This window comes from Lathamus discolor, chromosome 4, assembly GCF_037157495.1.
Source record: "Lathamus discolor isolate bLatDis1 chromosome 4, bLatDis1.hap1, whole genome shotgun sequence".
Taxonomy (NCBI): domain Eukaryota; kingdom Metazoa; phylum Chordata; class Aves; order Psittaciformes; family Psittacidae; genus Lathamus; species Lathamus discolor.
Window position 1 is genome coordinate 30,801,439 of NC_088887.1, and position 19,767 is coordinate 30,821,205.

A 19,767-nucleotide genomic window follows, 5' to 3' on the forward strand; every position below is an offset into this window, starting at 1 on the left:
AATAAAAATATTTCCTACCTTTTGCCTTGGTATTAACTGCTAACTGATATGCCCTGAGATTAAAAACAACACTTCCCTGTGCTACAAGGTCAAAATGCAAAGCATGACAGCACCAACTTTCCAGTTAAAATTCAAGAACTAGCACAAGGCAAATGTCTTTACTGGTGTGACATAACTTCCTTAACTCATTTTTTCACTTTATAATCTTACCTCAGAATGGACAGGAGAAATAAAGTAACCTTTCTCCTCTGAGGAGAGGTCTGATCTTTAAAACCTCACTTCACATGATCAGGCGTTTATCTTGCTGTGTAATGCTAAGGAAATCCCTAGGAGTCAGCAGTGGAGCCCCCTATATGGTGACACAGAACTCATGAATGCCCAAACTAGTGCACATCTGTCTTACTGCTGGAGCTGCTGATTTATGGGAGATGATGAAGAATATCAGGTTCAACAAAGAGCTGGTGAGAAGTCAGACTCCTTAAGATGCTGGCCTGGGAAACCTGTGGCCATGTGCCCACCTTGCCATGGGTCTTATCAGGTTCCTGCTGCCAGAGTCCTCAGAATACCTTAGTTTGCAGGGCCACATGTCAAGCATTTCTGATACTGCCTGAGGCCAGAGCAGGGTCAGGCACTACTGGCTGCTGTGGGTGCTCGTATCTTTTTCCAGGGTAAAGTCTGTTGTACCCAGCATTTCCTTGTGAGCACAGGCATCACTGCAGCCCAAACACCATGATGCCAGCTGCCTGTGCAGCAATTTATGGATGTTTTTTCTCCCAGCTGCATTCCTGGCTCCTCTTTCCTCATTTTGGATTCTTTTCTTATTTTCTCTCTCTCAACTTTTTCAAGAGGAAGTGTCAGAAATGGATCCTGCAGCAGCCGGAGGAGCATGAACACAGTTGAGAGAGCAGAACAAGTGTTAAAGAATGACTGACTGGCTATGTCAAGGGACAACAGGAAGAGAATACATAGATGTTTATCAGCTCTTTAGCACCATCGCAAATCATCTCTTCCTATGCATTTGTGAGATGAAATACTTGTTTGCTCTCTCATACACTCAAAGACAGAGGGTTGTATATTCAGGATGTTTGAATGCAAAAATAAAACATAATCTTTATCTCAAATATTAAGATATTAGAAGCTTTTTTAAAATCTTGTAATTTACTTTTAATTTTGAACTATTTGATGGTAGCAGTTCTGCCTTTGCAGGTTGGGAATAAGACCATAGGAAGATAAAGTACTTGCTGTCTTCAACCACTTGCTACACAATGATGTTTCCTGTCGCAAACCCCTTGTGAATAAAGAGGGCTACAGAAGGTTTAGTCTGTCAGGTGCTGGCAACCAGAACATTCTAGTTACTGCAAGTCCCAGAAGGAGTAGAACTTTTAAGTGAAAAAAGATGTCTTGCTGAATTGCTTTACATCCCTAAATACCCTTCCATCTACCTCCAAAAGGACCCAGTTTGCAGACAAGGGTGCAGATCATTCCAGCCTTCTCCCACAGGTTAGCAGAGCTGTCACAGCACAATTTGCAGAGAGAGGCTTTGTGTCTGAACAGACCGGTATGGTTTTCATGTTAGGCCAGTATCAAACAACTCAGTTACATTTCTCTTTGAGGAATAACATTAAAAATCATGGCAGCAAACACCATGAGTTGGAAGTAAAGAGGTAAGAGTTTGAAGAGCTTGCGAGCATCTGTAAGTTCACACTGCTCGAAACATCGGCAGAGTGAATACCATAGATGAATTCCAGTGACTGTCAAAAATTTTTGGTCATTTACAAATTGGGTGGGAGGGGGAATTCTTTTTTATCTGCTTCCTTTTTTTGGTTTCTTAACTGAGTTAGCCGTAGTTCTTTACATGAGATGCCTGGAAGAGGGATAATGGAAGAGCACAAGGAAGGTGGTTGATCTCCCTGTTAAGACCACTGTGGTCTAATGTTGTTTACCTGCTGATCACTACCTGATGTATGAGGCATCCACAAGTCTTACAATAGATGCATTTCACTTCTTTCTATGTGTTATATTTGGAGAAACTCCTTATATTCCGTAGATTCAATTTTTGTTCAAGTTTATGTGCCAGAAATTGGGCTGCAGGAAAATGATTGCCTTGATATTGATTATCTGTCTTCTTATGGGTGAGTTGGTTTCAGTTTTACAAGGGTGAACCCAAGCATCCACATACAATAACTGTCAAGGCCAGACTTTAGTAAATAGTTTGCACAATGGATTTTCTTTTTTTAATACACGTAAGGTTTCTCAGTGATTTTAAGAGCCTGACACTTGAAGTGGCAGATGGAACCATTTTCCCTCTGAAATGTATTTCTTTCTACCTTCGCTTGCTACCTTTCACATTTTTATGTTGGTAATTTTTAGTGAGGGAAAAAGACCATCAAGAAAAACTAATTTGTTCCTTACTTTCTGATCTGACATTAGCTTTGCTTCTTGCTCCCTAAGCTCAAAGAAAATAAAGCAATATACAGAATTACCTCTGAACTCCTGTAGGTTCTACAGATTTCCTGGGTTAATAAGTATTTTTTTTTCTTTTGGAGCTGATTAATAGGATCAGATGTTGCATTGACTCCAGTTCTCTCATCTCCATCTCCATAAAATCACTATTTTTTCTCAGTTCTCTCCTCTCTCTCTTCAACTCTCCTTAAACTACCAGTTTTAAGACATCCTCATCCACTGATAGTGAAAACCATGTATTTCATTAACCTTTTTTCATGAAGGCACGACCGGTCAATCCGACTTCCCTCCTAGCAGCCTGCTAGACTGTTAACAGAGTAATTTCTTTGACTCAGGAAGAAGCTCAAGGTGAGAGAGAGACATCAGCTGGAACAAAACCAAAAGACTGCAAAATTTTCCTGTCTGGTTTGACAAAGGGAAAAAACAAAACATGACCCGTTATGGGATTTCCCTAACAATTGCAGTAAATATGTGTCTTTCAGGCAGGGAAACCCTGCCTCAGAAGTCACGGTTTGAGTTGTTCTTGAATAAGTTTCCTCAGTGAATCAAAAATTTTGTTAATGTAAGAAGTAGAGATGCCACCAAAATTAACACACCTTCTAGACCTGCTGTTTTGCTATGTAAGTTTCACAGTTAGAAATTGCCAGTGGCTTTCCCGGCTACCTGCTTTGCTGTCAACAGAAATGCTCCACAGTCACGTTAACAGTGCATGACCAAAATTTCTCCACTGGCTTCAAACATTATAGTTAAAGAATCTTTGTCTCAGCACAGGGCTGGCACTTGGAAAATCCCCAAGTGAAGCTTGTGGAGCAGAGGGTTTCAGTAGAACAGCGCTGCTTGACTGAAAGAGTTGAGTCACTCTTCCCAGAAGGGTTCAGAAAGAGGTCAGCCATATCAAGTGCAGCGAAACATAACTCAATGACTTTAATCTCTAACATCCCTTTCCAGCCCATCTTATTTTGAGAATCAACCAACCAATCAGTGAGTTTTTCAGCATTTGCTTTTTTCTTCCCCCTCCTTTGTTTGTAATACTTTCTAGCTCTTATAATTTGTGTCAGTGTTAAAAGGCTTTGACTGAGATTCTGTCCCGCTTTATTAGTGTACCTCCTTGCAGAAGGAAGATCTTTGCCCTGAAAGCTTGCAGTTGATAAAAGCAGGCCACACAGGCGTAAGAGAAAGGAGGAATCTCTCGACTGAGGAGGAGTTGAACTACAGTGAAATCAAGTGATTCATACAAGCTTGGAAATCAAAGCTGCCCAGCCCTTACCTAGTGCTCTGAGCACAAGATACTCTTGCTGTACTTGCTTGCTTTCCCTTAGTCAGAAACCTGATGGCAGTGGTGTAAACTTTCCCTCGGAGCCTTGAGGTGGCTAAATATCACCCTTATTAATTAAAGATGTTTTAAGTACCCTAACTCTGCATGGTTTCCTCTGTTGGCAGTTCTGCTGGTCATAGTTCTGCTTTCTGCCCAATCTTGTACTAATCATAGAATCTTATCATCACTTAATGGTTTGGGTTGGAAGGGACCTTAAAGCTCATCCAGTTCCAACCCTCCTTCCATAGGCAGGGACACCTTCCACTGGACCAGGTTGCTCAAAGGCCCTGTCCAACCTGGCCTTGAACACTGCCAGGGATGGGGCAGCCGCAGCTTCTCTGGGCAACCTGTGCCAGCGCCTCACCGGCCTCACAGGGAAGAGTTTCTTCCTTATATCTAATCTAAGTGTCCCCTCTTTCAGTTTAAAACCATTTCCCCTTGTGGTATCCCTACATGCTCCTGTACAAAGTCCCTCTCCAGATTTCATGTAGGCTGCCTTCAGGCATTGTAAGGCTGCTAATGAAACGTTTTCTCTCTTAAGTGTTGAAGAGAGAGCATTTTGACTCTGTTCAGGAAGCACACCAACCACTCCTCTGCTTTACCGCACCTTTAAGTAAAGCACTGCTGAAAGCTCTTAAAAACAGGTCTCTGCCTAGTGAATTATTTTAAAACAACTGCTCTATTAAAATAATAATTATCTGGGAGGAATGCTGCCCCTCCCCCCCCGCACCACCTCTAGATGTTTTCATCGCAATACCATGCAATAATCAGCACCGGTTTAAGGTATGGGGTTAGGTTTAACCACGGCCGGTGCAGCCTACGCTAGGTGCACCGGAGAAAGCTGGGGAACTTCAACCGCTTCATGGCAACATTTTCTCACATCAACCGCACGCCATAAACGCACCCGCAGCCTTCTGCGGCGCTGACCGCGGGCGGCCGGCGGCGACGGGTTCCGGGCCGCCCTCACGCCCGGCCTCAGCCACCCCTCACCTGCCGCTGGAGCCGTTGGTCCCGTTAGGCCCCTCGGTCCCAGACCCCGCCACGGCACAGGCGGGGCCGAGGGCGGGGTGTGCCTTCCCGTAGGGTGTCGCGGGTTTCTCCCTCCCCTGAGGCGGAGCAGAGTTGAGGCGTAGGGAGCGGTTCTCTGGCTGCCCGCACTCAGCTGCAGCCAGGCCCGCCGGGCTGCGGGTGGGAAGTGCTCCTGCCCTAGGGCTGCCCGCCGCCGGCCCCGCTCCTCAGAGACCGGCGAGCAGCCACTGGCAGCGAGCGGGGCCGGGCGGCGGGGCGCTGCCAGCCGGGCCATGCCGTGTCGGGCCTTACTCCTCTTTCTCCTCCTCCTTGGCTCGGTGCGAGCCTCGGGTGCAGGTGGGTGCAGCGGGGCGCGGGGCTCGCTGCGGTCGCGCCCGGCGGCGGGGGGCTGGGGGCTGCCTCCCGGGCTTCGCTTCTCGGTGCTTCTGTCCCCGGCAGGCTTCCGGCCCGGGCGCCAGCGGAAGCCTGTGGCGCGAGGGCCCGGGCTGGGGCGGCCCTGGAGGCGGCTGTGGTGGGGACAGCGGGGCCCGTCCCATGGGTGCGGAAGCCGCAGCAGGGAGACGGCAGTGGGGAGAGCGGGGCTGTCGGCGGGTTTCACCCTTCCCGCCCGTTGGCTGTGCCTGTCCCTCTGAAGGAGGACAAGTCCAGGTTTCTCCTGCCCAGCCCGGGGTTGCTGCTCCGAGAAACGTGCCGTGGTGTGGGCTGCCTCTGGCTCTGCTGCCGGGCTCGGAGGGTCTGTCCGGTTCAGCCCGGGGCGGGGCGGTCGGTACGGTGTACGTGCACCTGGCTGTAGTTTGTGGCGTGCCACCCGTGTGTCGGCTGTACTAGAGTCGAAGAGCCAGCTTGGTTGGAAAAGATCGTTGAGTTCATGGAGTCCAGCCGTTACCCCAGTGCTGCCAAGTCCACCACTAAACCAAGTCAGTGAGGGCCCCATCTGCACGGTTTGTGAACATTCACAGGGACGGTGATGCCGCCACTTCCCTGGGCAGCCTGTTCCAGGGCCTGAGCACCCTCTCTGTGAAGAAATTATTCCTAATGTCCAATCTAAATCTCTCCTGGTGCAACCTGAGGCCGTTACTTCTTGTCTTGTCACTCATTAGTTGGGGGGAAAAGCCTGACCTGTGCCTCACTGCGTCGTCCTTTCAGGTAGTTGTAGAGAGTGATAAGGTCTCCCTGAGCCTTCTCGTCTCCAGACTAAACACCCCCAGTTCCCTCAGCTGCTCTTTGCAAGACTTACTCTCCAGACCCTTCACCAGCTTTGTTGCCCTTCTCTGGACCCGCTCCAGTACCTCAGTGTCTTTCTTGTAGTGAGGGGCCCAGAACCAAACACAGGATTTGAGGTGTGGCCTCACCAGTGCTGAGTACAGGGGGATGATCACTGCCCTGGCCCTGCTGGCCACTCTGTTTCTGATACAGGCCAGGATGCTGTTGGCCTTCTTGGCTGCCTGGGCACAAGCTGCTTATGTTCAGTGGCTGTCAGTCAGCACCCCCAGGTCCTTTTCCTCGAGGCAGTTTTCCACCCACTCTTTTCCAGGCCTGGAGCATTGCATGGGGGTTGTGGTGGCCCAAGTGCAGGACCTGGCATTTTGCCCTGTTGAACCTCATGCCATTGGCCACAGCCCATTGACACAGCCTGTCCAGATCCCTCTGCAGAGCCTTTGTGTCCTCCAGCAGATCAACATTCCTGCCCAACTTGGTGTTGTCTGCAACCTTACTGAGGGTGCACTCGATCCCCTCATCCAGATTATCAATGGAGATGTTAAACAACGCTAAAAGACTAGAGTTGCCTCTATCTGATTTTGTGAATGGACAGTTTGGGTAGGAATGGATTTAGACTTATATGTAAATGCTTTGCCATAATGGAGGCCCTGAAAGCAAAGCTCTTCAGGTTGGGTCTAAGCTGTAGCTGATGAGTATATAATCCTGGCTTCACTGTGTATCCCAGCAAGTGTGGAAGAGCTGCTGCAACATGTCTTGAATGAGGCATGTTTGCAGCGTGGTCCTTATTCTGTCATGCAAGTACCTCCATGAGTTCAGTGTGTCTGCCGTCACCTTTTGTTGACAACATCATGTTGTCAGACATCAAGGTCTGACTGACCAGCCTGTGACTGGTAAGTCCTGTGCAGCTGTCTGGCTGCTTGGGAGCAGCTAACTTACCAGGCTTGCAGTCTGTGGATGGACTTAGGAGTCCAAATGCCCATGGGTGGGTTGGGGCAAGCCAGGGGGACCTGCTGCAGTCAGTATGGCCCAGTCCCATCCCAACTGCAGTAGGAAGATTTCCTAGGGAGCTGTTCTGGTGTTTGGCTTGTGTGTAGGACCTCCTCCCCCTCTGTGTTCTTTTTTGTAGGCATAGTGCACCATGTTTCTTCTGGTGTAAATGGTGATGCTACACTTTAAAATCTGAGCCAAAAGAATAGCCAGCAATTCTTGCCTGTCCCCTCCTGGCCCCACACTTCTGCTATTGACGTTTTGCAGGTTTTGGTGCTTGTCTGACTATATGAGAAGCCAATTTAGTACCAGAGAAGGACAAAAGTCTGTTAACACACACACCCCCCCCCCCCCCACCACCCATTTTACCCCCCTGTCGACTTCTTTTTTTGACAGCAAAATGATGTATTCTCAGGCTGATGCGAGGGAAGGGAGCAGAAATTATCCAGGAGCAGGAACAGATGCTGTGAAACTGAAAGCTAGGCCAAGCTGAGCTGCTTTCACTTAGTGTAACTTGTGGCTTCACACTCTGCTGTGTGAAATCTTTGACTTGTGGTTCGAAGAGACAGGAAGTCTCTGCATCGGGAAGAAAACAATCTGAGTGTTGTTTGGGAGATGTTTTAAAAGAACTGGCTCAGCAAGACCACCTTTCAGTAAGGATGGGGCGTTTCTGCCTCGCCCTGGCTGAGGTGGCTCTGGTTTTTCTAGGATACTTTCATATGTAAGTGCTTTTTTTCTGCAGAGTGTGTTTTGTTGCTTTGGCTCACACAAGCTGAAGATCATTACAGAGTACAGTGCATTATTTCAGCAATTTCAGTAACTTCCCGTGTCAACTTGAGATGTCTAACTGAAATACGGATGGGTTCCCTTGGTGCTCTACAAACCCAGCTCCTCAGTGCAGTAGTAAGTGCCTTGTGGCATGCAGCATCTTGAGGTGCAACTGCAGAGCTGTAGATTTGATAACTATCAGTGGTTTTGAAGCTGGTAGGGGAAATATTCTGGTTTTGAAGACTAATCTAAAGCAGAGCAATCAGCATGAAGTCCTGATTGAGGAGAACATGGACCAGCTGCCCTCATTCTTCATTGCTTTTTATTATCCCCCCCCCCCCTTTTTTTTTTCTGAGGGGAGAAACCCAAAGCCATTGCTTGTGTTTCGTTCTGACAGCTTTCTTGGTGTTTCTATAATCAGTTTCTATTGGATGTTGGAGTGCACAGATTACTGATGGTGTGAGATACCTTGCCACATGCCAGACCAGCGGTAAGAGTGCAAGAAAGAATCTGCGTGTCTGGAAAGTGAAAACTTTTCTTAAATGAAGACAATATGCAGGAGATTAATAGTCAGGTAGCGTTTATAGGTATAAGGCAACTCAATCAAGTTTGCAGTGCTCGATGATCCATCTGTAGCCTACGGCAATGTGTATTTACTTAAGAGCACTACTTAAAAGTAGTGGCTAAGAGGCTAAGGAATTGGTAACATGCCTAATTAAAACTTTGAGAGCTTAACCTGGTTATTTTGTAAATGGACTTAGGGTTTAATGAAACTTCATGAAGATGTGTCATCTCCTTCCTGTACGTGGAGGATGTTAAGAGCCTGGCATGATGTCTCTTCCCAAAGATGGCACCATCAGCATCAGTGTGCTGTCTAGTGCTGTGTAACAAAACAGGTGTAGAACTCAAAAAGAAAAAACTTTTTAATGTTATCCCCATGTTCCCAGAGAAGGCTGGGAACAGAATTTAGCTGAAGTGCTTCATCATCTGATCTTATTTATGAGAAAAAATCCCCAACCAGATTTTAGGAGATTATTGTCTTAAGAACAAAAAATGAAATCTTATAATGTGGGATATCATGTCGTGGTTGTCTTTGAGCTTATGACCTGTTGACCCCGTATGTTTAGTGGTGTAAGAGGATCCACTACATAGGCATATACGAGTCAAGCATAGAAGGAAAACCTTTCTCCTTTTTAGGACAGGCAGGCAGTGAAGCCATTGCCCAGCAAAGCCATGCAAGCTCTGTCCTTGGAGGTTCAGGACTAGCCTGGAGAAAGCCCTGAGGAGCCAGTTCTAATGCCAGAGCTGGCTCTACTTGTGGCAGGGACTTGGTCTAGAGAGCTCCCAGAGGCCCTTCTCACCTGAGCCACTGCAAGGCTGTGGTTACAAGTGTGAGGCTGTTTTGGTTTTGAAGGCATTAGATGATTGCATTTTCCTGCCTTCCTCACCTCAGCCTACTGGTGGTAATCACAGTCTCTTGCTTTTGGCTGTCCCAATTCCTTACTGTTGATCTCCATGTCTTTCAGTGTTTTATAGTTCTTCAGCCTGCTGTTTTGCCCTGTTTGGTAACATCTCCCTCCAGCTGCTCCTCCACCTCTCATCTGGCTTTCTTTACTTCACCCCCCCACCCCCCCCCCCCTCCCCTTTCTCCAGCCTTTGGTTCTCTGCCTTTTGCACAGCTGCCGTTCATCCATCCAACCTTTCCTTCCTCTTTCCCTTCCCACCCGCCCCTACCCCCCGCCTTGTTTTTCCTACCCCTCTGCTGCTAGCTCCGTGCCTGGCCTTTGGCAGCCCTCCAGTCCCAGTAGACAGCTTCCTTCTCCACCCAGCTTTGGTCAGCAGAGACGCAACCTTTTGCTCTCCACTTCTGTGCTGCTTGCCTCCTGAAAAGCTGCTCAAGCATGACTGCAGTCTTTGTTCACCACCAGGAGTTCATAGCATGACCAAATTTGGGTGGACATTGCTACTAGTAGAAGGCATGCCTCTAACAGAGGTTTCTGTTCTTTTTTTACATTGTGAAATCAGTTTCAAAACGGATGAAATTTGAGGCTTGCAAGTGGAATGGTGCTTGTGAATGGCTTGAGAAGGCTTCCCTACCCCCTTTCCTGGAAAATTTCAGTGAAACAACGCCGATGTTTTCAAACAAGTTAGCAGGAGGCAGATGGGTAGGAAAAATGTGTTCTGAGAAGTTAACACAGTAAAATGTAAGATGCAGACAATTTCAATGGATGAGCTTTTGTAATGGGGATTATTTTTTTTTGTACTGGACTTGATACTTTCAGTACTATGTTCTGTATGGAATAAATAAAAGTAGTAAGTTGCATTTCAGTGCTTATGGATAGCGGGGACTTAAATGTATTGGTACAAGTGCAGCTAGAAATGGAAGGAGGAAGAATGGTTTGCCTACAAAGCAATTAAAATATATGGTGAAGGAATTTAAAGATCAAATGTTAGCTACAGTGTATTTGAATGTTTCAATAACTGGTTTTATTATTCTTCTTACTTTAGAATCTTCTCCCCATTTACCAGCACCAAAGGATGTGATGATTTATTCCTATAACTTTCATAGCTTGCTGAGGTGGTCTCCTGTTGAAGTGGATAGAGGCTTGGTGTTATACACAGTCAATTATAAAACGTAAGTAAATAGTTCTGAAAACAACCAAACTGATTTTGTACTAACCCAGTAACACAATTAGTTAAAACAAACAAAACCAACCAAACAAAACCCACCTAGAAATGAACAAACACAGAAATAAACAGATGTCTATTACACATGCTTTTATGGATACCTGAAAGCAGAATCTGAAGGCTGGCAGTCTCTTAGCCTGTGATATGTCTGCTGAACTGAGAAAAGATTGAAGACCTGAAGTGCACCCAGAAACGTTGCATAGTTTCCTGTGGAATTATAGACTTACCAAATTCTCTCTTGCTAATTTAAATTTTCTCCAGATCCTGAGGAGGTGCAGGTGCTGAAAGGGCTGGGGAATTCAGATGGCATGAAAGTGGTAGTTTTGTAACACGTTCTTTCATCCCAAAAATTGTCTTAGCGGAAGGGATTGTATTTTAGGTTATTGCACAGTTCTGCTGGTGCTTTATTTGTCCTTTGTTTTGCATTGCAGAGGGGCCTTCAACAAGTGGGATGAGATGAACTGCACCCGGATCACCCACACTGAATGCAGTCTCCCCTGGTCGCTTAAGGAGCGGCGCTGGACTCTTGTTTTGCGCGTGAGGGCTGAGCTAGGGCAAGTGACTTCTGAGTGGGTGGAAACAGATCCCTTTGTGGCAGAGAGAAACAGTAAGTGCTGCTTGTGGTTTCAGTGTCTCTCTCTCAAAGGAGGTTTCTTTAGAAAAAAAAAAAAACCCCTGTTGTTTGTTGTAGACTTTTTGACTCTATTATGTACAAAAGCCAAGTGAGAGAACTGTAGGTGTTCAGTGAACAAAGACTGCAAGGCCTTGGTGTGTCACTAGGAAGCTGATAATACTTAATTCCTCTGAAGTGGGGTTAGCAGTGCACTTTTTCAGTAAGTATCAAAAGAGAAACCAATGAGTTTCCTTGAGTGGTTGAGCCTTATAAGAGCTGCAACATTACTGTGTTAGAGTTTTCCATTTCCTTATTTCCCCACTTAGCACTGTTGCACACACACATACCCTCCCCTGATTTGTTGTGGTCTGAGTACAAACTACCTGTTTCTGTTGAACAGATCCCTTTTCTAAGAAATATAAACTGTCCTGACTACTGTGTAGAAGGGCTATGGGCACACATAAAATCCTGTTAAATGTCTGAACAAGCGTATTGTTGTTCTTCATAAGATCTGCTCTTTGCCTTGCTGTGATTGGTTACAGGATTAAAAGAAAGTAAATGTCGGAGTTTAAAAACACCTCTGAAGTAATAGTGAAGCAGAGGAATAGATTTATTAACTCAAGTTCAAGTTCTCCCATATCTTGTGAGGAGCAGTGGTAGTCCATGCTGCAGAGTGTGATGCTTTCCCTGGTGACTTCAGTTCTAAATCTTGCAATTTCTCTAGCAGTAGAGAGTGCAAGGCTGAGGAATTGCCTGAATCCTGCGCTGAAGTCTACAACCAATGTATCTATCACTTGTGGTACAGGATTGTTCAGGAGTGGGATCCTTTGAGGTTAGGAGAGCTCTGGGCTCATGGGAATGCAAGACAAAGCAGAGGCTTGGTGTGGGAAAGATGTTTGTGTCTGTCCCTTGGTGGGGAGCAGGGGGAACATTATGTGATCATTCCTGTGTGACTGCCCTGGAGATCAGCTCCTAGGCACTGAGACCATTGGCTGCTCAGTCAGGCTGTTCTCTTCCTTTAATGTTTGGTTCAATCTCACTCGAGAGGGGAGCTTTAGGTAGTTGCAAGGACACACAAGGCATTTGCAGTTGTACAGCAACAGGAAGTAGAAAGAAACTGAAATTTCTCTACCAATATAAAGATCCTGGGGGGCAATTTTCTCTAAAGCAGCAGAGGACAGAGCAGGTTGTGCTGGGAGTTTTGAGGTACAGTGCGTAATGGTTGCATGCAAGGATTGATTTTTACTTTAGTAGTTACCCCTCTTTAGTATTCAAGCAGCTGTTAACTAATATTTGCATGAGTGGGGTTGTTTGAGATCCTGGAGTGCTTTAGGAATGCTGATGAGCTTAACTGCTGAAAGAAGCCAAGATACAACAATTGGATGACTAGTGACCATATATGACCTGTGATCACACAGGTCTCTGGTATTAGGACTGGCAGTACTTTATATAATATTTTTCATGATTTAGACTTCAGAGTACTTGACTAAAGAAAGTTAATCATCTTTAACTTATAGGGCAGATGGAGACATCAAAGCAAGGAGTCGGAAACTGGTTACTCCTCTTCCAATCTGTTGACCAGTGTGGTTTTTAGTGAATATGGAGTATGTGGCAGGCTAGTTGAAGGAAAAAAGGAGGAGGAACAAAATGGTATCACCGTTCACTGCAGATAAATGCAGATACATTTTAGTGAGTACTCACTGAATTTCCAGGGAAAGGTAACAGGAAACTTTTTAATTGTCTAGTTTCACTTATGCTTTCAAGTCTTTTCCCTTAGATTTGTAATAAAGTAGATATCTTCAATGCATGAAGTAGATGAGAAAATGTTGTATTCCCCATATTTAGCATGTTTGCTGAGTGTATCAAAGGTTGGAGACAGTACATGGAGCTGTTCTGCATGCCAGAGATTCACTGCTCTTTCTTTATGTGCAGCTACTATAGGGCCTCCTAAAGTGAACAGTGTGACTGTAAGCTCTGACTCACTTCTCATTAGTGTCACGCCCCCGTTCGGATCTGAAGCAGGATACTCTCTTCAGTATCATGTGTCCTACTGGGAGAATGCAACGAGTTCTATTAAAAAAGTAAGACTTCTCTCTACTTTACTTTGCTCATAATGCCGTTGTGGCTAAGAGGTGCGAGTCAGTGTCTCTTGGCAAACAGCAGAAATGGAGGAAGAAAACTCGTTTTTTTCCCCTAGTGGTGAATGTCACCATTTGGTGTTTTGAAAAAAAGTGAATTTGGTCTTGGCACAAGTATTGCATGCCTTACAGAATTTCAAAACCGTCTTCTTTTCCTCTGTGTGAAACTAAGGTTAATTACATTGCAGATCAAGGGAGAGAATCTGCACATTATCAAAGGTGGCTTGAAGATTCCAAAGGTTGCTTAGGCAATTTAGAAAAACTGAAATATCCTTCCTCCTTTCCTGTGCTGGGCTTGTTTGTGCTGGCAGCTTCAGTAGCAGGCTGCTTTGGCCTGATATCACCCACTCCTAGGGCAGGGAAAGGCAGAGTTATTAGAAACGTGCTGGGGCAGCTGGGATGAGCTGTTCATATTGAGACTTAGAGGTGTTGGTCTCGTTGCGTACTTATGCTGCTGTCTGTGGCTCTGATAATTGTGTTCTTGACAGGCCAGCGTTGCAGGGGAGGAGTTAAGTTACATTTCAATAAAAATAAAAATGAAAAAAGATTTGCAATAACGTCATTCTCAAGTCAAATGTTAAAAAAAAACAGAAGCAGAAAAAAATAATTTCTTTAAAAAACCTCTTTGTTTCAGACTGAAAAATGCCTCCACTTCCTTCTTCTCTTGCACTAATGTGTATTTTTCTGACACACCTAAAATACCTTCATGTTTGAGATTCAGACAAGAGGTTACTCTTTTATGCTTCTGTAGGCCTACCTGAGGCCCTTCTCCTAGCCCCTCACAGGTTAAAAATAACCAAAAGACTATGCTGGCCATGTAGAGACTGGAGGTTTTGCACTACCCGTCAGCTGTTTTCCCCTTCAGTAGAAGGAGCTGAGGGGATGGATGCTCTTCCCTGACTACACCTCCTTCAGTCTCCTCTGGTGGTGGAGGGGCACTTCTCATGGCTTGTTTTTCCTTCTGCCTTCCTATATTGTGCATGCTGCCTGAGCTGTTACAGAAGGTGCATCAAAGCACCCAGCAGCACATGGTGGTTAAAATGAGACTGTGCATCCGTTCTCATGCCTCTGCTGTTCATGCTGTTACAGATGGTTTCAAATGGTTGAGCTTGATTTAATTGGAGAAAAAAAGAATTTTGCAATGCATTTGAGTAGGGAAGTTGGAATATATTCCACGGCTTCTCTTGTTCGGGAAAGCTGCAGTATGACAAACAAAATCTGTGCTTTTTGAATGAGCAAATTAAATATGGGAGGGGATTTGTGTTGAAGGCAGGTCTAGTTTTTAGAGTAACAATTCTTTTTTTGTCTTTTTAACAGGAGACAAAGATAAGCAATACACTATTCAAAATCAGAAATCTAAAGGAATTGACACTTTACTGTTTTAGAATTCAAGTAGAATTGTCGGCATATCCAGAATTCCAGTTACTTGGACTGCAAAGTGTCCCAGAGTGTTACAGAACTACAATCAGTGGTATAAATTGAATTTTGTTATATTTTTCTATGTATTGGGATGAGTGTAACATGAGCCTTAGGTCATGTAACTGTTAGTCTTATCTTGTGTTACATACCTGGGTATATACCAAGGTATATTTAGATTAGATATTATGAAGAAATTCTTCCCTGTGAGGCCGGTGAGGCGCTGGCACAGGTTGCCCAGAGAAGCTGTGGCTGCCCCATCCCTGGCAGTGTTCAAGGCCGGGCTGGATGGGGCTTTCAGCAACCTGGGCTAGTGGAAGGTGTCCCTGCCCATGGCAGGAGGGTTGGAACCGGATGAGCTTTAAGGGCCCTTCAACCCAAACCAGTCTGTGTTTCTGTGATTTGTCAGGAGTGCTAAGACTGATAGTTCACAGTTGTCATTAACGGCAGAAGAATGAGGCATCATTCAGTTGGTAATTAAGAGTCTTCATTGTACCCTTCCTCATGTTCTCCTTTGTAAATACTGCTGTGGGTATTACTTGCCACAAATATGCGAAGAAAGAAAATACAAATACTTGGTCTTCAGGGGAAGCCACTGATGAAGGAGATGGTGTTGTTCTTGCAAATCCTCTCCCTCAGCCACTGCCTGCTGCAGGACAGGAACATCCATCTCCCCTTTGACCTGCTTTCTTCTCTGACATGTTGAGTGCCATGTTTTTGTAGGAGATAAGCGAGAGGATGAGTGCACATGCAAGATAATGGAGTTTGTTCATCTCTTGACTCCCTCTGTGTGACCACCAGTGCCAGTACAGCCCATCTTTAGAATGCTTTTGAAGGCAGTGGAGTACATGTAGATGCAGTTTCTGAAGCCCCACAGGAGCTGACCTCCTGAGTAATATCAATCAAGTACTTGATCACAAGCCCCAGAGCTGCAATGTTGGAGTGTCTGATGCTCCCTTGGCTTGAAAAGAGGTGTGTGTTCTGAAAGAGAAACCTCTGGCAATAATGGCCCTTGCTGACAGCTTGAGGGTGGAAGGACCGATTGTGCTCCCTGCCTGCCCGCTGACCACCAGCAGTGATTCCTCCAGCTCTACTGGTGTGTCAGGCAGGAGCTTGCCTTAGGCTGTGCTGGTGACTGCCACGTGGAATCACTAAACAAGCTACTTCTGAAGAAATATGTACTTTATATATATACTTTGATTACCAAGTATAGTAAATTTCAGCTTGCTGTGTATTCTTTTACATTTGTATAAATGTGAACGTGCTATATGTATATTTGGTTTGGTTTTTCTCTTTTTCAGAGGCAAGCAGAGCTGTATATATTGTACTAATGTTTCTGTTGGCGATACTTTCTGTAAATCTGGTAGCAGTTGGTTTGTTATTTCTGTGGAGATACCACAAAAAACTTAAATATTGGTCTGAGCCACCTTTACGAATCCCACCACACTTTGAAGAGGTATGTGGAGATGTTTTATTTTTCTCTCCCCTGTAAAAGACTGTGATGCTCTTGGAGTGAATATGAACAAAGCTGTATGTTGTGTAATGGAAACAGATGTAAACAGTTGACTTACTTAGTGCATAGAGAAAGAAATAGTTGAGTAGAAGAGGAATAAAATGGGGGATCATAAGAAAAGTAACAGTTTGTACGAAGATACAAATGCTACTCTAATCCTGTTATGAAACTAGAGTAAGATTCTCTGTTCCTTAACTACCTCTTGTCTGCCCCTTTCATTGCTTATCTAAGTCATCAAGCCTGAAACAGTTGCTCACTGCAAGCAAAAAGGTGTTGTGTGTTACAGAACACATACTTGGGACATGGGTCTCATTAAAAATCAAATATGGAAAAGCAAACACTGATGGCTTTAAGAGCAGGGACACCCTTGAAGGTGGAAGAGTACCGGGGGGGACCTTCTTGGGCTTCTTTTTTTTTTCTCCTGTAGGTTTAGCAATACTCGGATGTAAAAGTTCATCCTGGGACATTTTCCTCCTTGTAGCTCACACATTTCTGCACTAGCCAGTATTGTTTCAGTCCTGTTCATCTTCCTCTTTTTAGTGTTTAAACAGGAAATTGTCTTTAAGCCAAGTTCCCAAATTCAAAGTCCTTGTTTAGCATAAATTCCATATTTTTAAAAGCCTGTATTTGTTTGCAGGTCTGTAGATCAGTTCTTTGTATAGATCTGCCTGTCAGAGTAATCCCTTGTACTATGGTAATTCTGTGATTGTGGAGCTCTGTTTCCAGATTATTATAGATGTGTGGGTGAATGAACCCAGGCTTCTTGCAGACTCTGGAGTAAATCATTTTCTCTTTTCCTGCTACCTCAGCTACCATTTGATGGGGCTCAGTGGAGGCACCTGTAGCAGGTATCAAGCAAAGCATAGCTCACATAGGAAGAAAAGTATCTATGTGGTGTGTATTTAAACAGTTCAGAGTCTGTCATCCTGTGTTCTGGAGTAATTGTAGTCATCTGAAAAATACACAGGATTTTTTATAATGGGTATTTCTAAAAGGGATCAACCAGCCTGGGGCTTCTCCTCTTTAAATATAGGAGTCTGCTTAAAGGCAGTTTCATATGTACTCCTTGAGATGTTCAGGAAAATCACATGCTTCCTTCTTTTACAGAAGGATCTTAGTTGTGGGGAGGAGTTCTACTGCAGAAATGCCTTCACAGAGCAGAACCAACTTGAGGTTCATTTATGTCTTGAATTTGCTGAAGTGGATGTATTTGAGGTTCCCCTATAAAATGTTTGGGTTGGTTTAACACACCTGAAAAAACCAGCCTGTTGCTCCTTAGCCATTAGCTATGATTACAGAGAAGGCGGTACCTTAGTTGAAACTAAGGTTAATTCTGTCCCACAGCTGATGTGACTTGAACTGCCATCCCATCTCAGCCAGATTATGACACCTCCTAGAGTACAGAACAAGCTTTTGAGTAAAACTACAAGCTATGCCTCTCGTTTAACAACATGAAGGTGTCGGTGTTCCAGACATTTGTTTTATTTTATATTTTATTTTTAAATCGGGGAATAAAATGTTCAATGGCAGGTGTGGTTTTTGGTTCAGTACCTGAAGATGGCTCCAGTTCCCTGTGAAACACATCATCAGCTCAGTGGTAAGAAGAATATGTGGGGGTGGCGGGAGCAACAGAAAGCATTTCCTCTGGCCTGCATTCTTTCTGACGTTCCTTTCTTTGATTATGTGTTCATTGTAAAGCTGATGACTTAATTTTGGAGGAACAGGAGCAGAAGGCAAGTCAAAGCAGAAAGCAGCTACAACAGAAGCATGTCAGTAGAGATTGCTGGTAGCAGTATGTAGATCTGACTCGCCTAGCACTGATCAAATCAGAATCTTGGCTTTCCTTTGCTACATCAGTGCTTTAGACAAGCTGCCAGTTGCTAGATTCCTGCTGTTGGAGGATGTGTCCCCAGCAGTGTAATAAAGAAGTGTTTTCTTCCGTGGCTTGTTCTTAACTAGTAGGATTTTGCTTAAACTGACAGGAAAATAATAGTAGCCAAAAATTACTGAAAAATAGGAAACGCGAGTGGCTTTAACTCGGCTTCAGTGGATGTTTTCATGATTGATTTTTCTTTTTCCTCCCACAGAAATAAGGTATTTTTAACTTTCTCCTTGTTCAGTGTAGTTTCAAGGAAATCCAGAATGGAACAGCTCTTGCTGTGAATTCTGGTCTGAAGCAAGTTGGTGGTATCTGCTCTGTCTGTAACTTGTAACGCGTCTGTTAAGTGGCTTATATACCTAAACTGTTGTTTCTGGCTTTCCCCCAGTATTTGAAGAACCCAAACATGCCTGGTCTAGAGGTGCTGCACAATGATGCTGAGGATGACCCCGACAACTCATCTGTTGTGTTTTGTGGAGAAGGAAGCCAGGCCCATGGCGGCGGTTTGGCTGGTCAGGCTCGTTCACGCAGCATCTCCAGCGACAGTGACATAACTTAAGCACAGCCTGGTGTGAGTGCCTTTACTGAGCGTTTGCAGAAGCTCCTGCCCAGGGGTGGTGCATGTTGCTGCTGGCAGGACATGAGGAGCTCTGGGCAAAATGCAGCTACTGATGAATCCTGAGTGAGATATTGCTTCCTGGGAATAGCATGGACCCTGAGCTGTTGTTCAAAGGGCTTCTGCTGCTACACCAGCAGCTATGCTCTGCCAGAGACTTAAAAGGCAGAACATGAAAGGGAACACTAAACTGCCAGCAGACAGATGGCTATATTAACATCATCACATTTCCCACCCCAAATTGAGATAAATCTTTGAGAACCAATGGCACTTTATGGTAGGATGTAGTGGAACTTGGACTGTTTCAGTGAGTGAATAATTGTACCAGGAACTATGTTTATAGTGGCTTTTGTTTTGTTGCTTCATTTGTTAAGTCAGTGTTAGTGCTCAGTGTGTATTATATCCATCCCAGTATGCTTTTCTGAATCATTCTAGGCATATTGCATTTTTCTGTGACAGCTTCTTCCCTCCAGCTAAAAATGGCAGTCTAATAAAAAATAAATAGTACTTTACTCTCCTCAGCAGGAAACTGTGTAAAGAACAAGTCCCCAAGCACAACCTCCTTATTCCTGCCTCCAGACACTCATGAGAAGCATTAATCTTTGCTCCTGCAGTGAGACAGTTGTTCTTCGCAGCAAAACAAACTTTAAATACTCTTGCTTAGAATTTACAACACATTGGTAACTATCAAACACTAAAACCTCTTGTTGCCTGTCAATCAGCGTAGTTCTGCAAATGAGAAGTTGACTGAGGGTTCTGGTTTGAGTGCCTTAAAGCAAACAACTAAGAAGTTAAGCCTCACATCACAGTCCTGTGGGGCCTCGAAGGTGTCTAATAAAGCACAAATGAACCACCTCTGTACTAAAAAGATTGGTTTTATTTGTCTGATTTTTTCCTGGGGTTGATACAAGATGTTAAAAGAACAAACTTGTTCATTTGCAAATGACTTGTTCGGGATACCTCGGTCTGTTCATGACCTTGGCTACTGTCTGAGGTGCAGGCTACCTGTGGTAGTGCTGTTCTGCCCCCTCCAGGAATACACAAGTCCAGCATGAAACACCAGTACCATTTTTCCAAAAGCTTTGTCAGGTTATTTCCTCACAGAACTGATGTTACCACTT

General features: G+C 44.7%; 1 protein-coding gene across 1 annotated transcript; it reads left to right on the forward strand.

Annotated features, from left to right (window-relative positions):
* Positions 1-4,893: 4,893 nt before the first annotated feature.
* IFNGR2 (interferon gamma receptor 2) lies at positions 4,894-19,514 on the forward strand. Its single transcript, XM_065676848.1, has 7 exons — positions 4,894-5,143; positions 10,292-10,418; positions 10,903-11,078; positions 13,017-13,165; positions 14,540-14,693; positions 15,940-16,094; positions 18,419-19,514. Exons 1-7 carry the CDS (start codon positions 5,080-5,082, stop codon positions 18,587-18,589), a joined length of 996 nt encoding a protein of 331 aa, XP_065532920.1. The 5' UTR covers positions 4,894-5,079; the 3' UTR covers positions 18,590-19,514.
* The last annotated feature ends 253 nt before the right edge of the window (positions 19,515-19,767 follow it).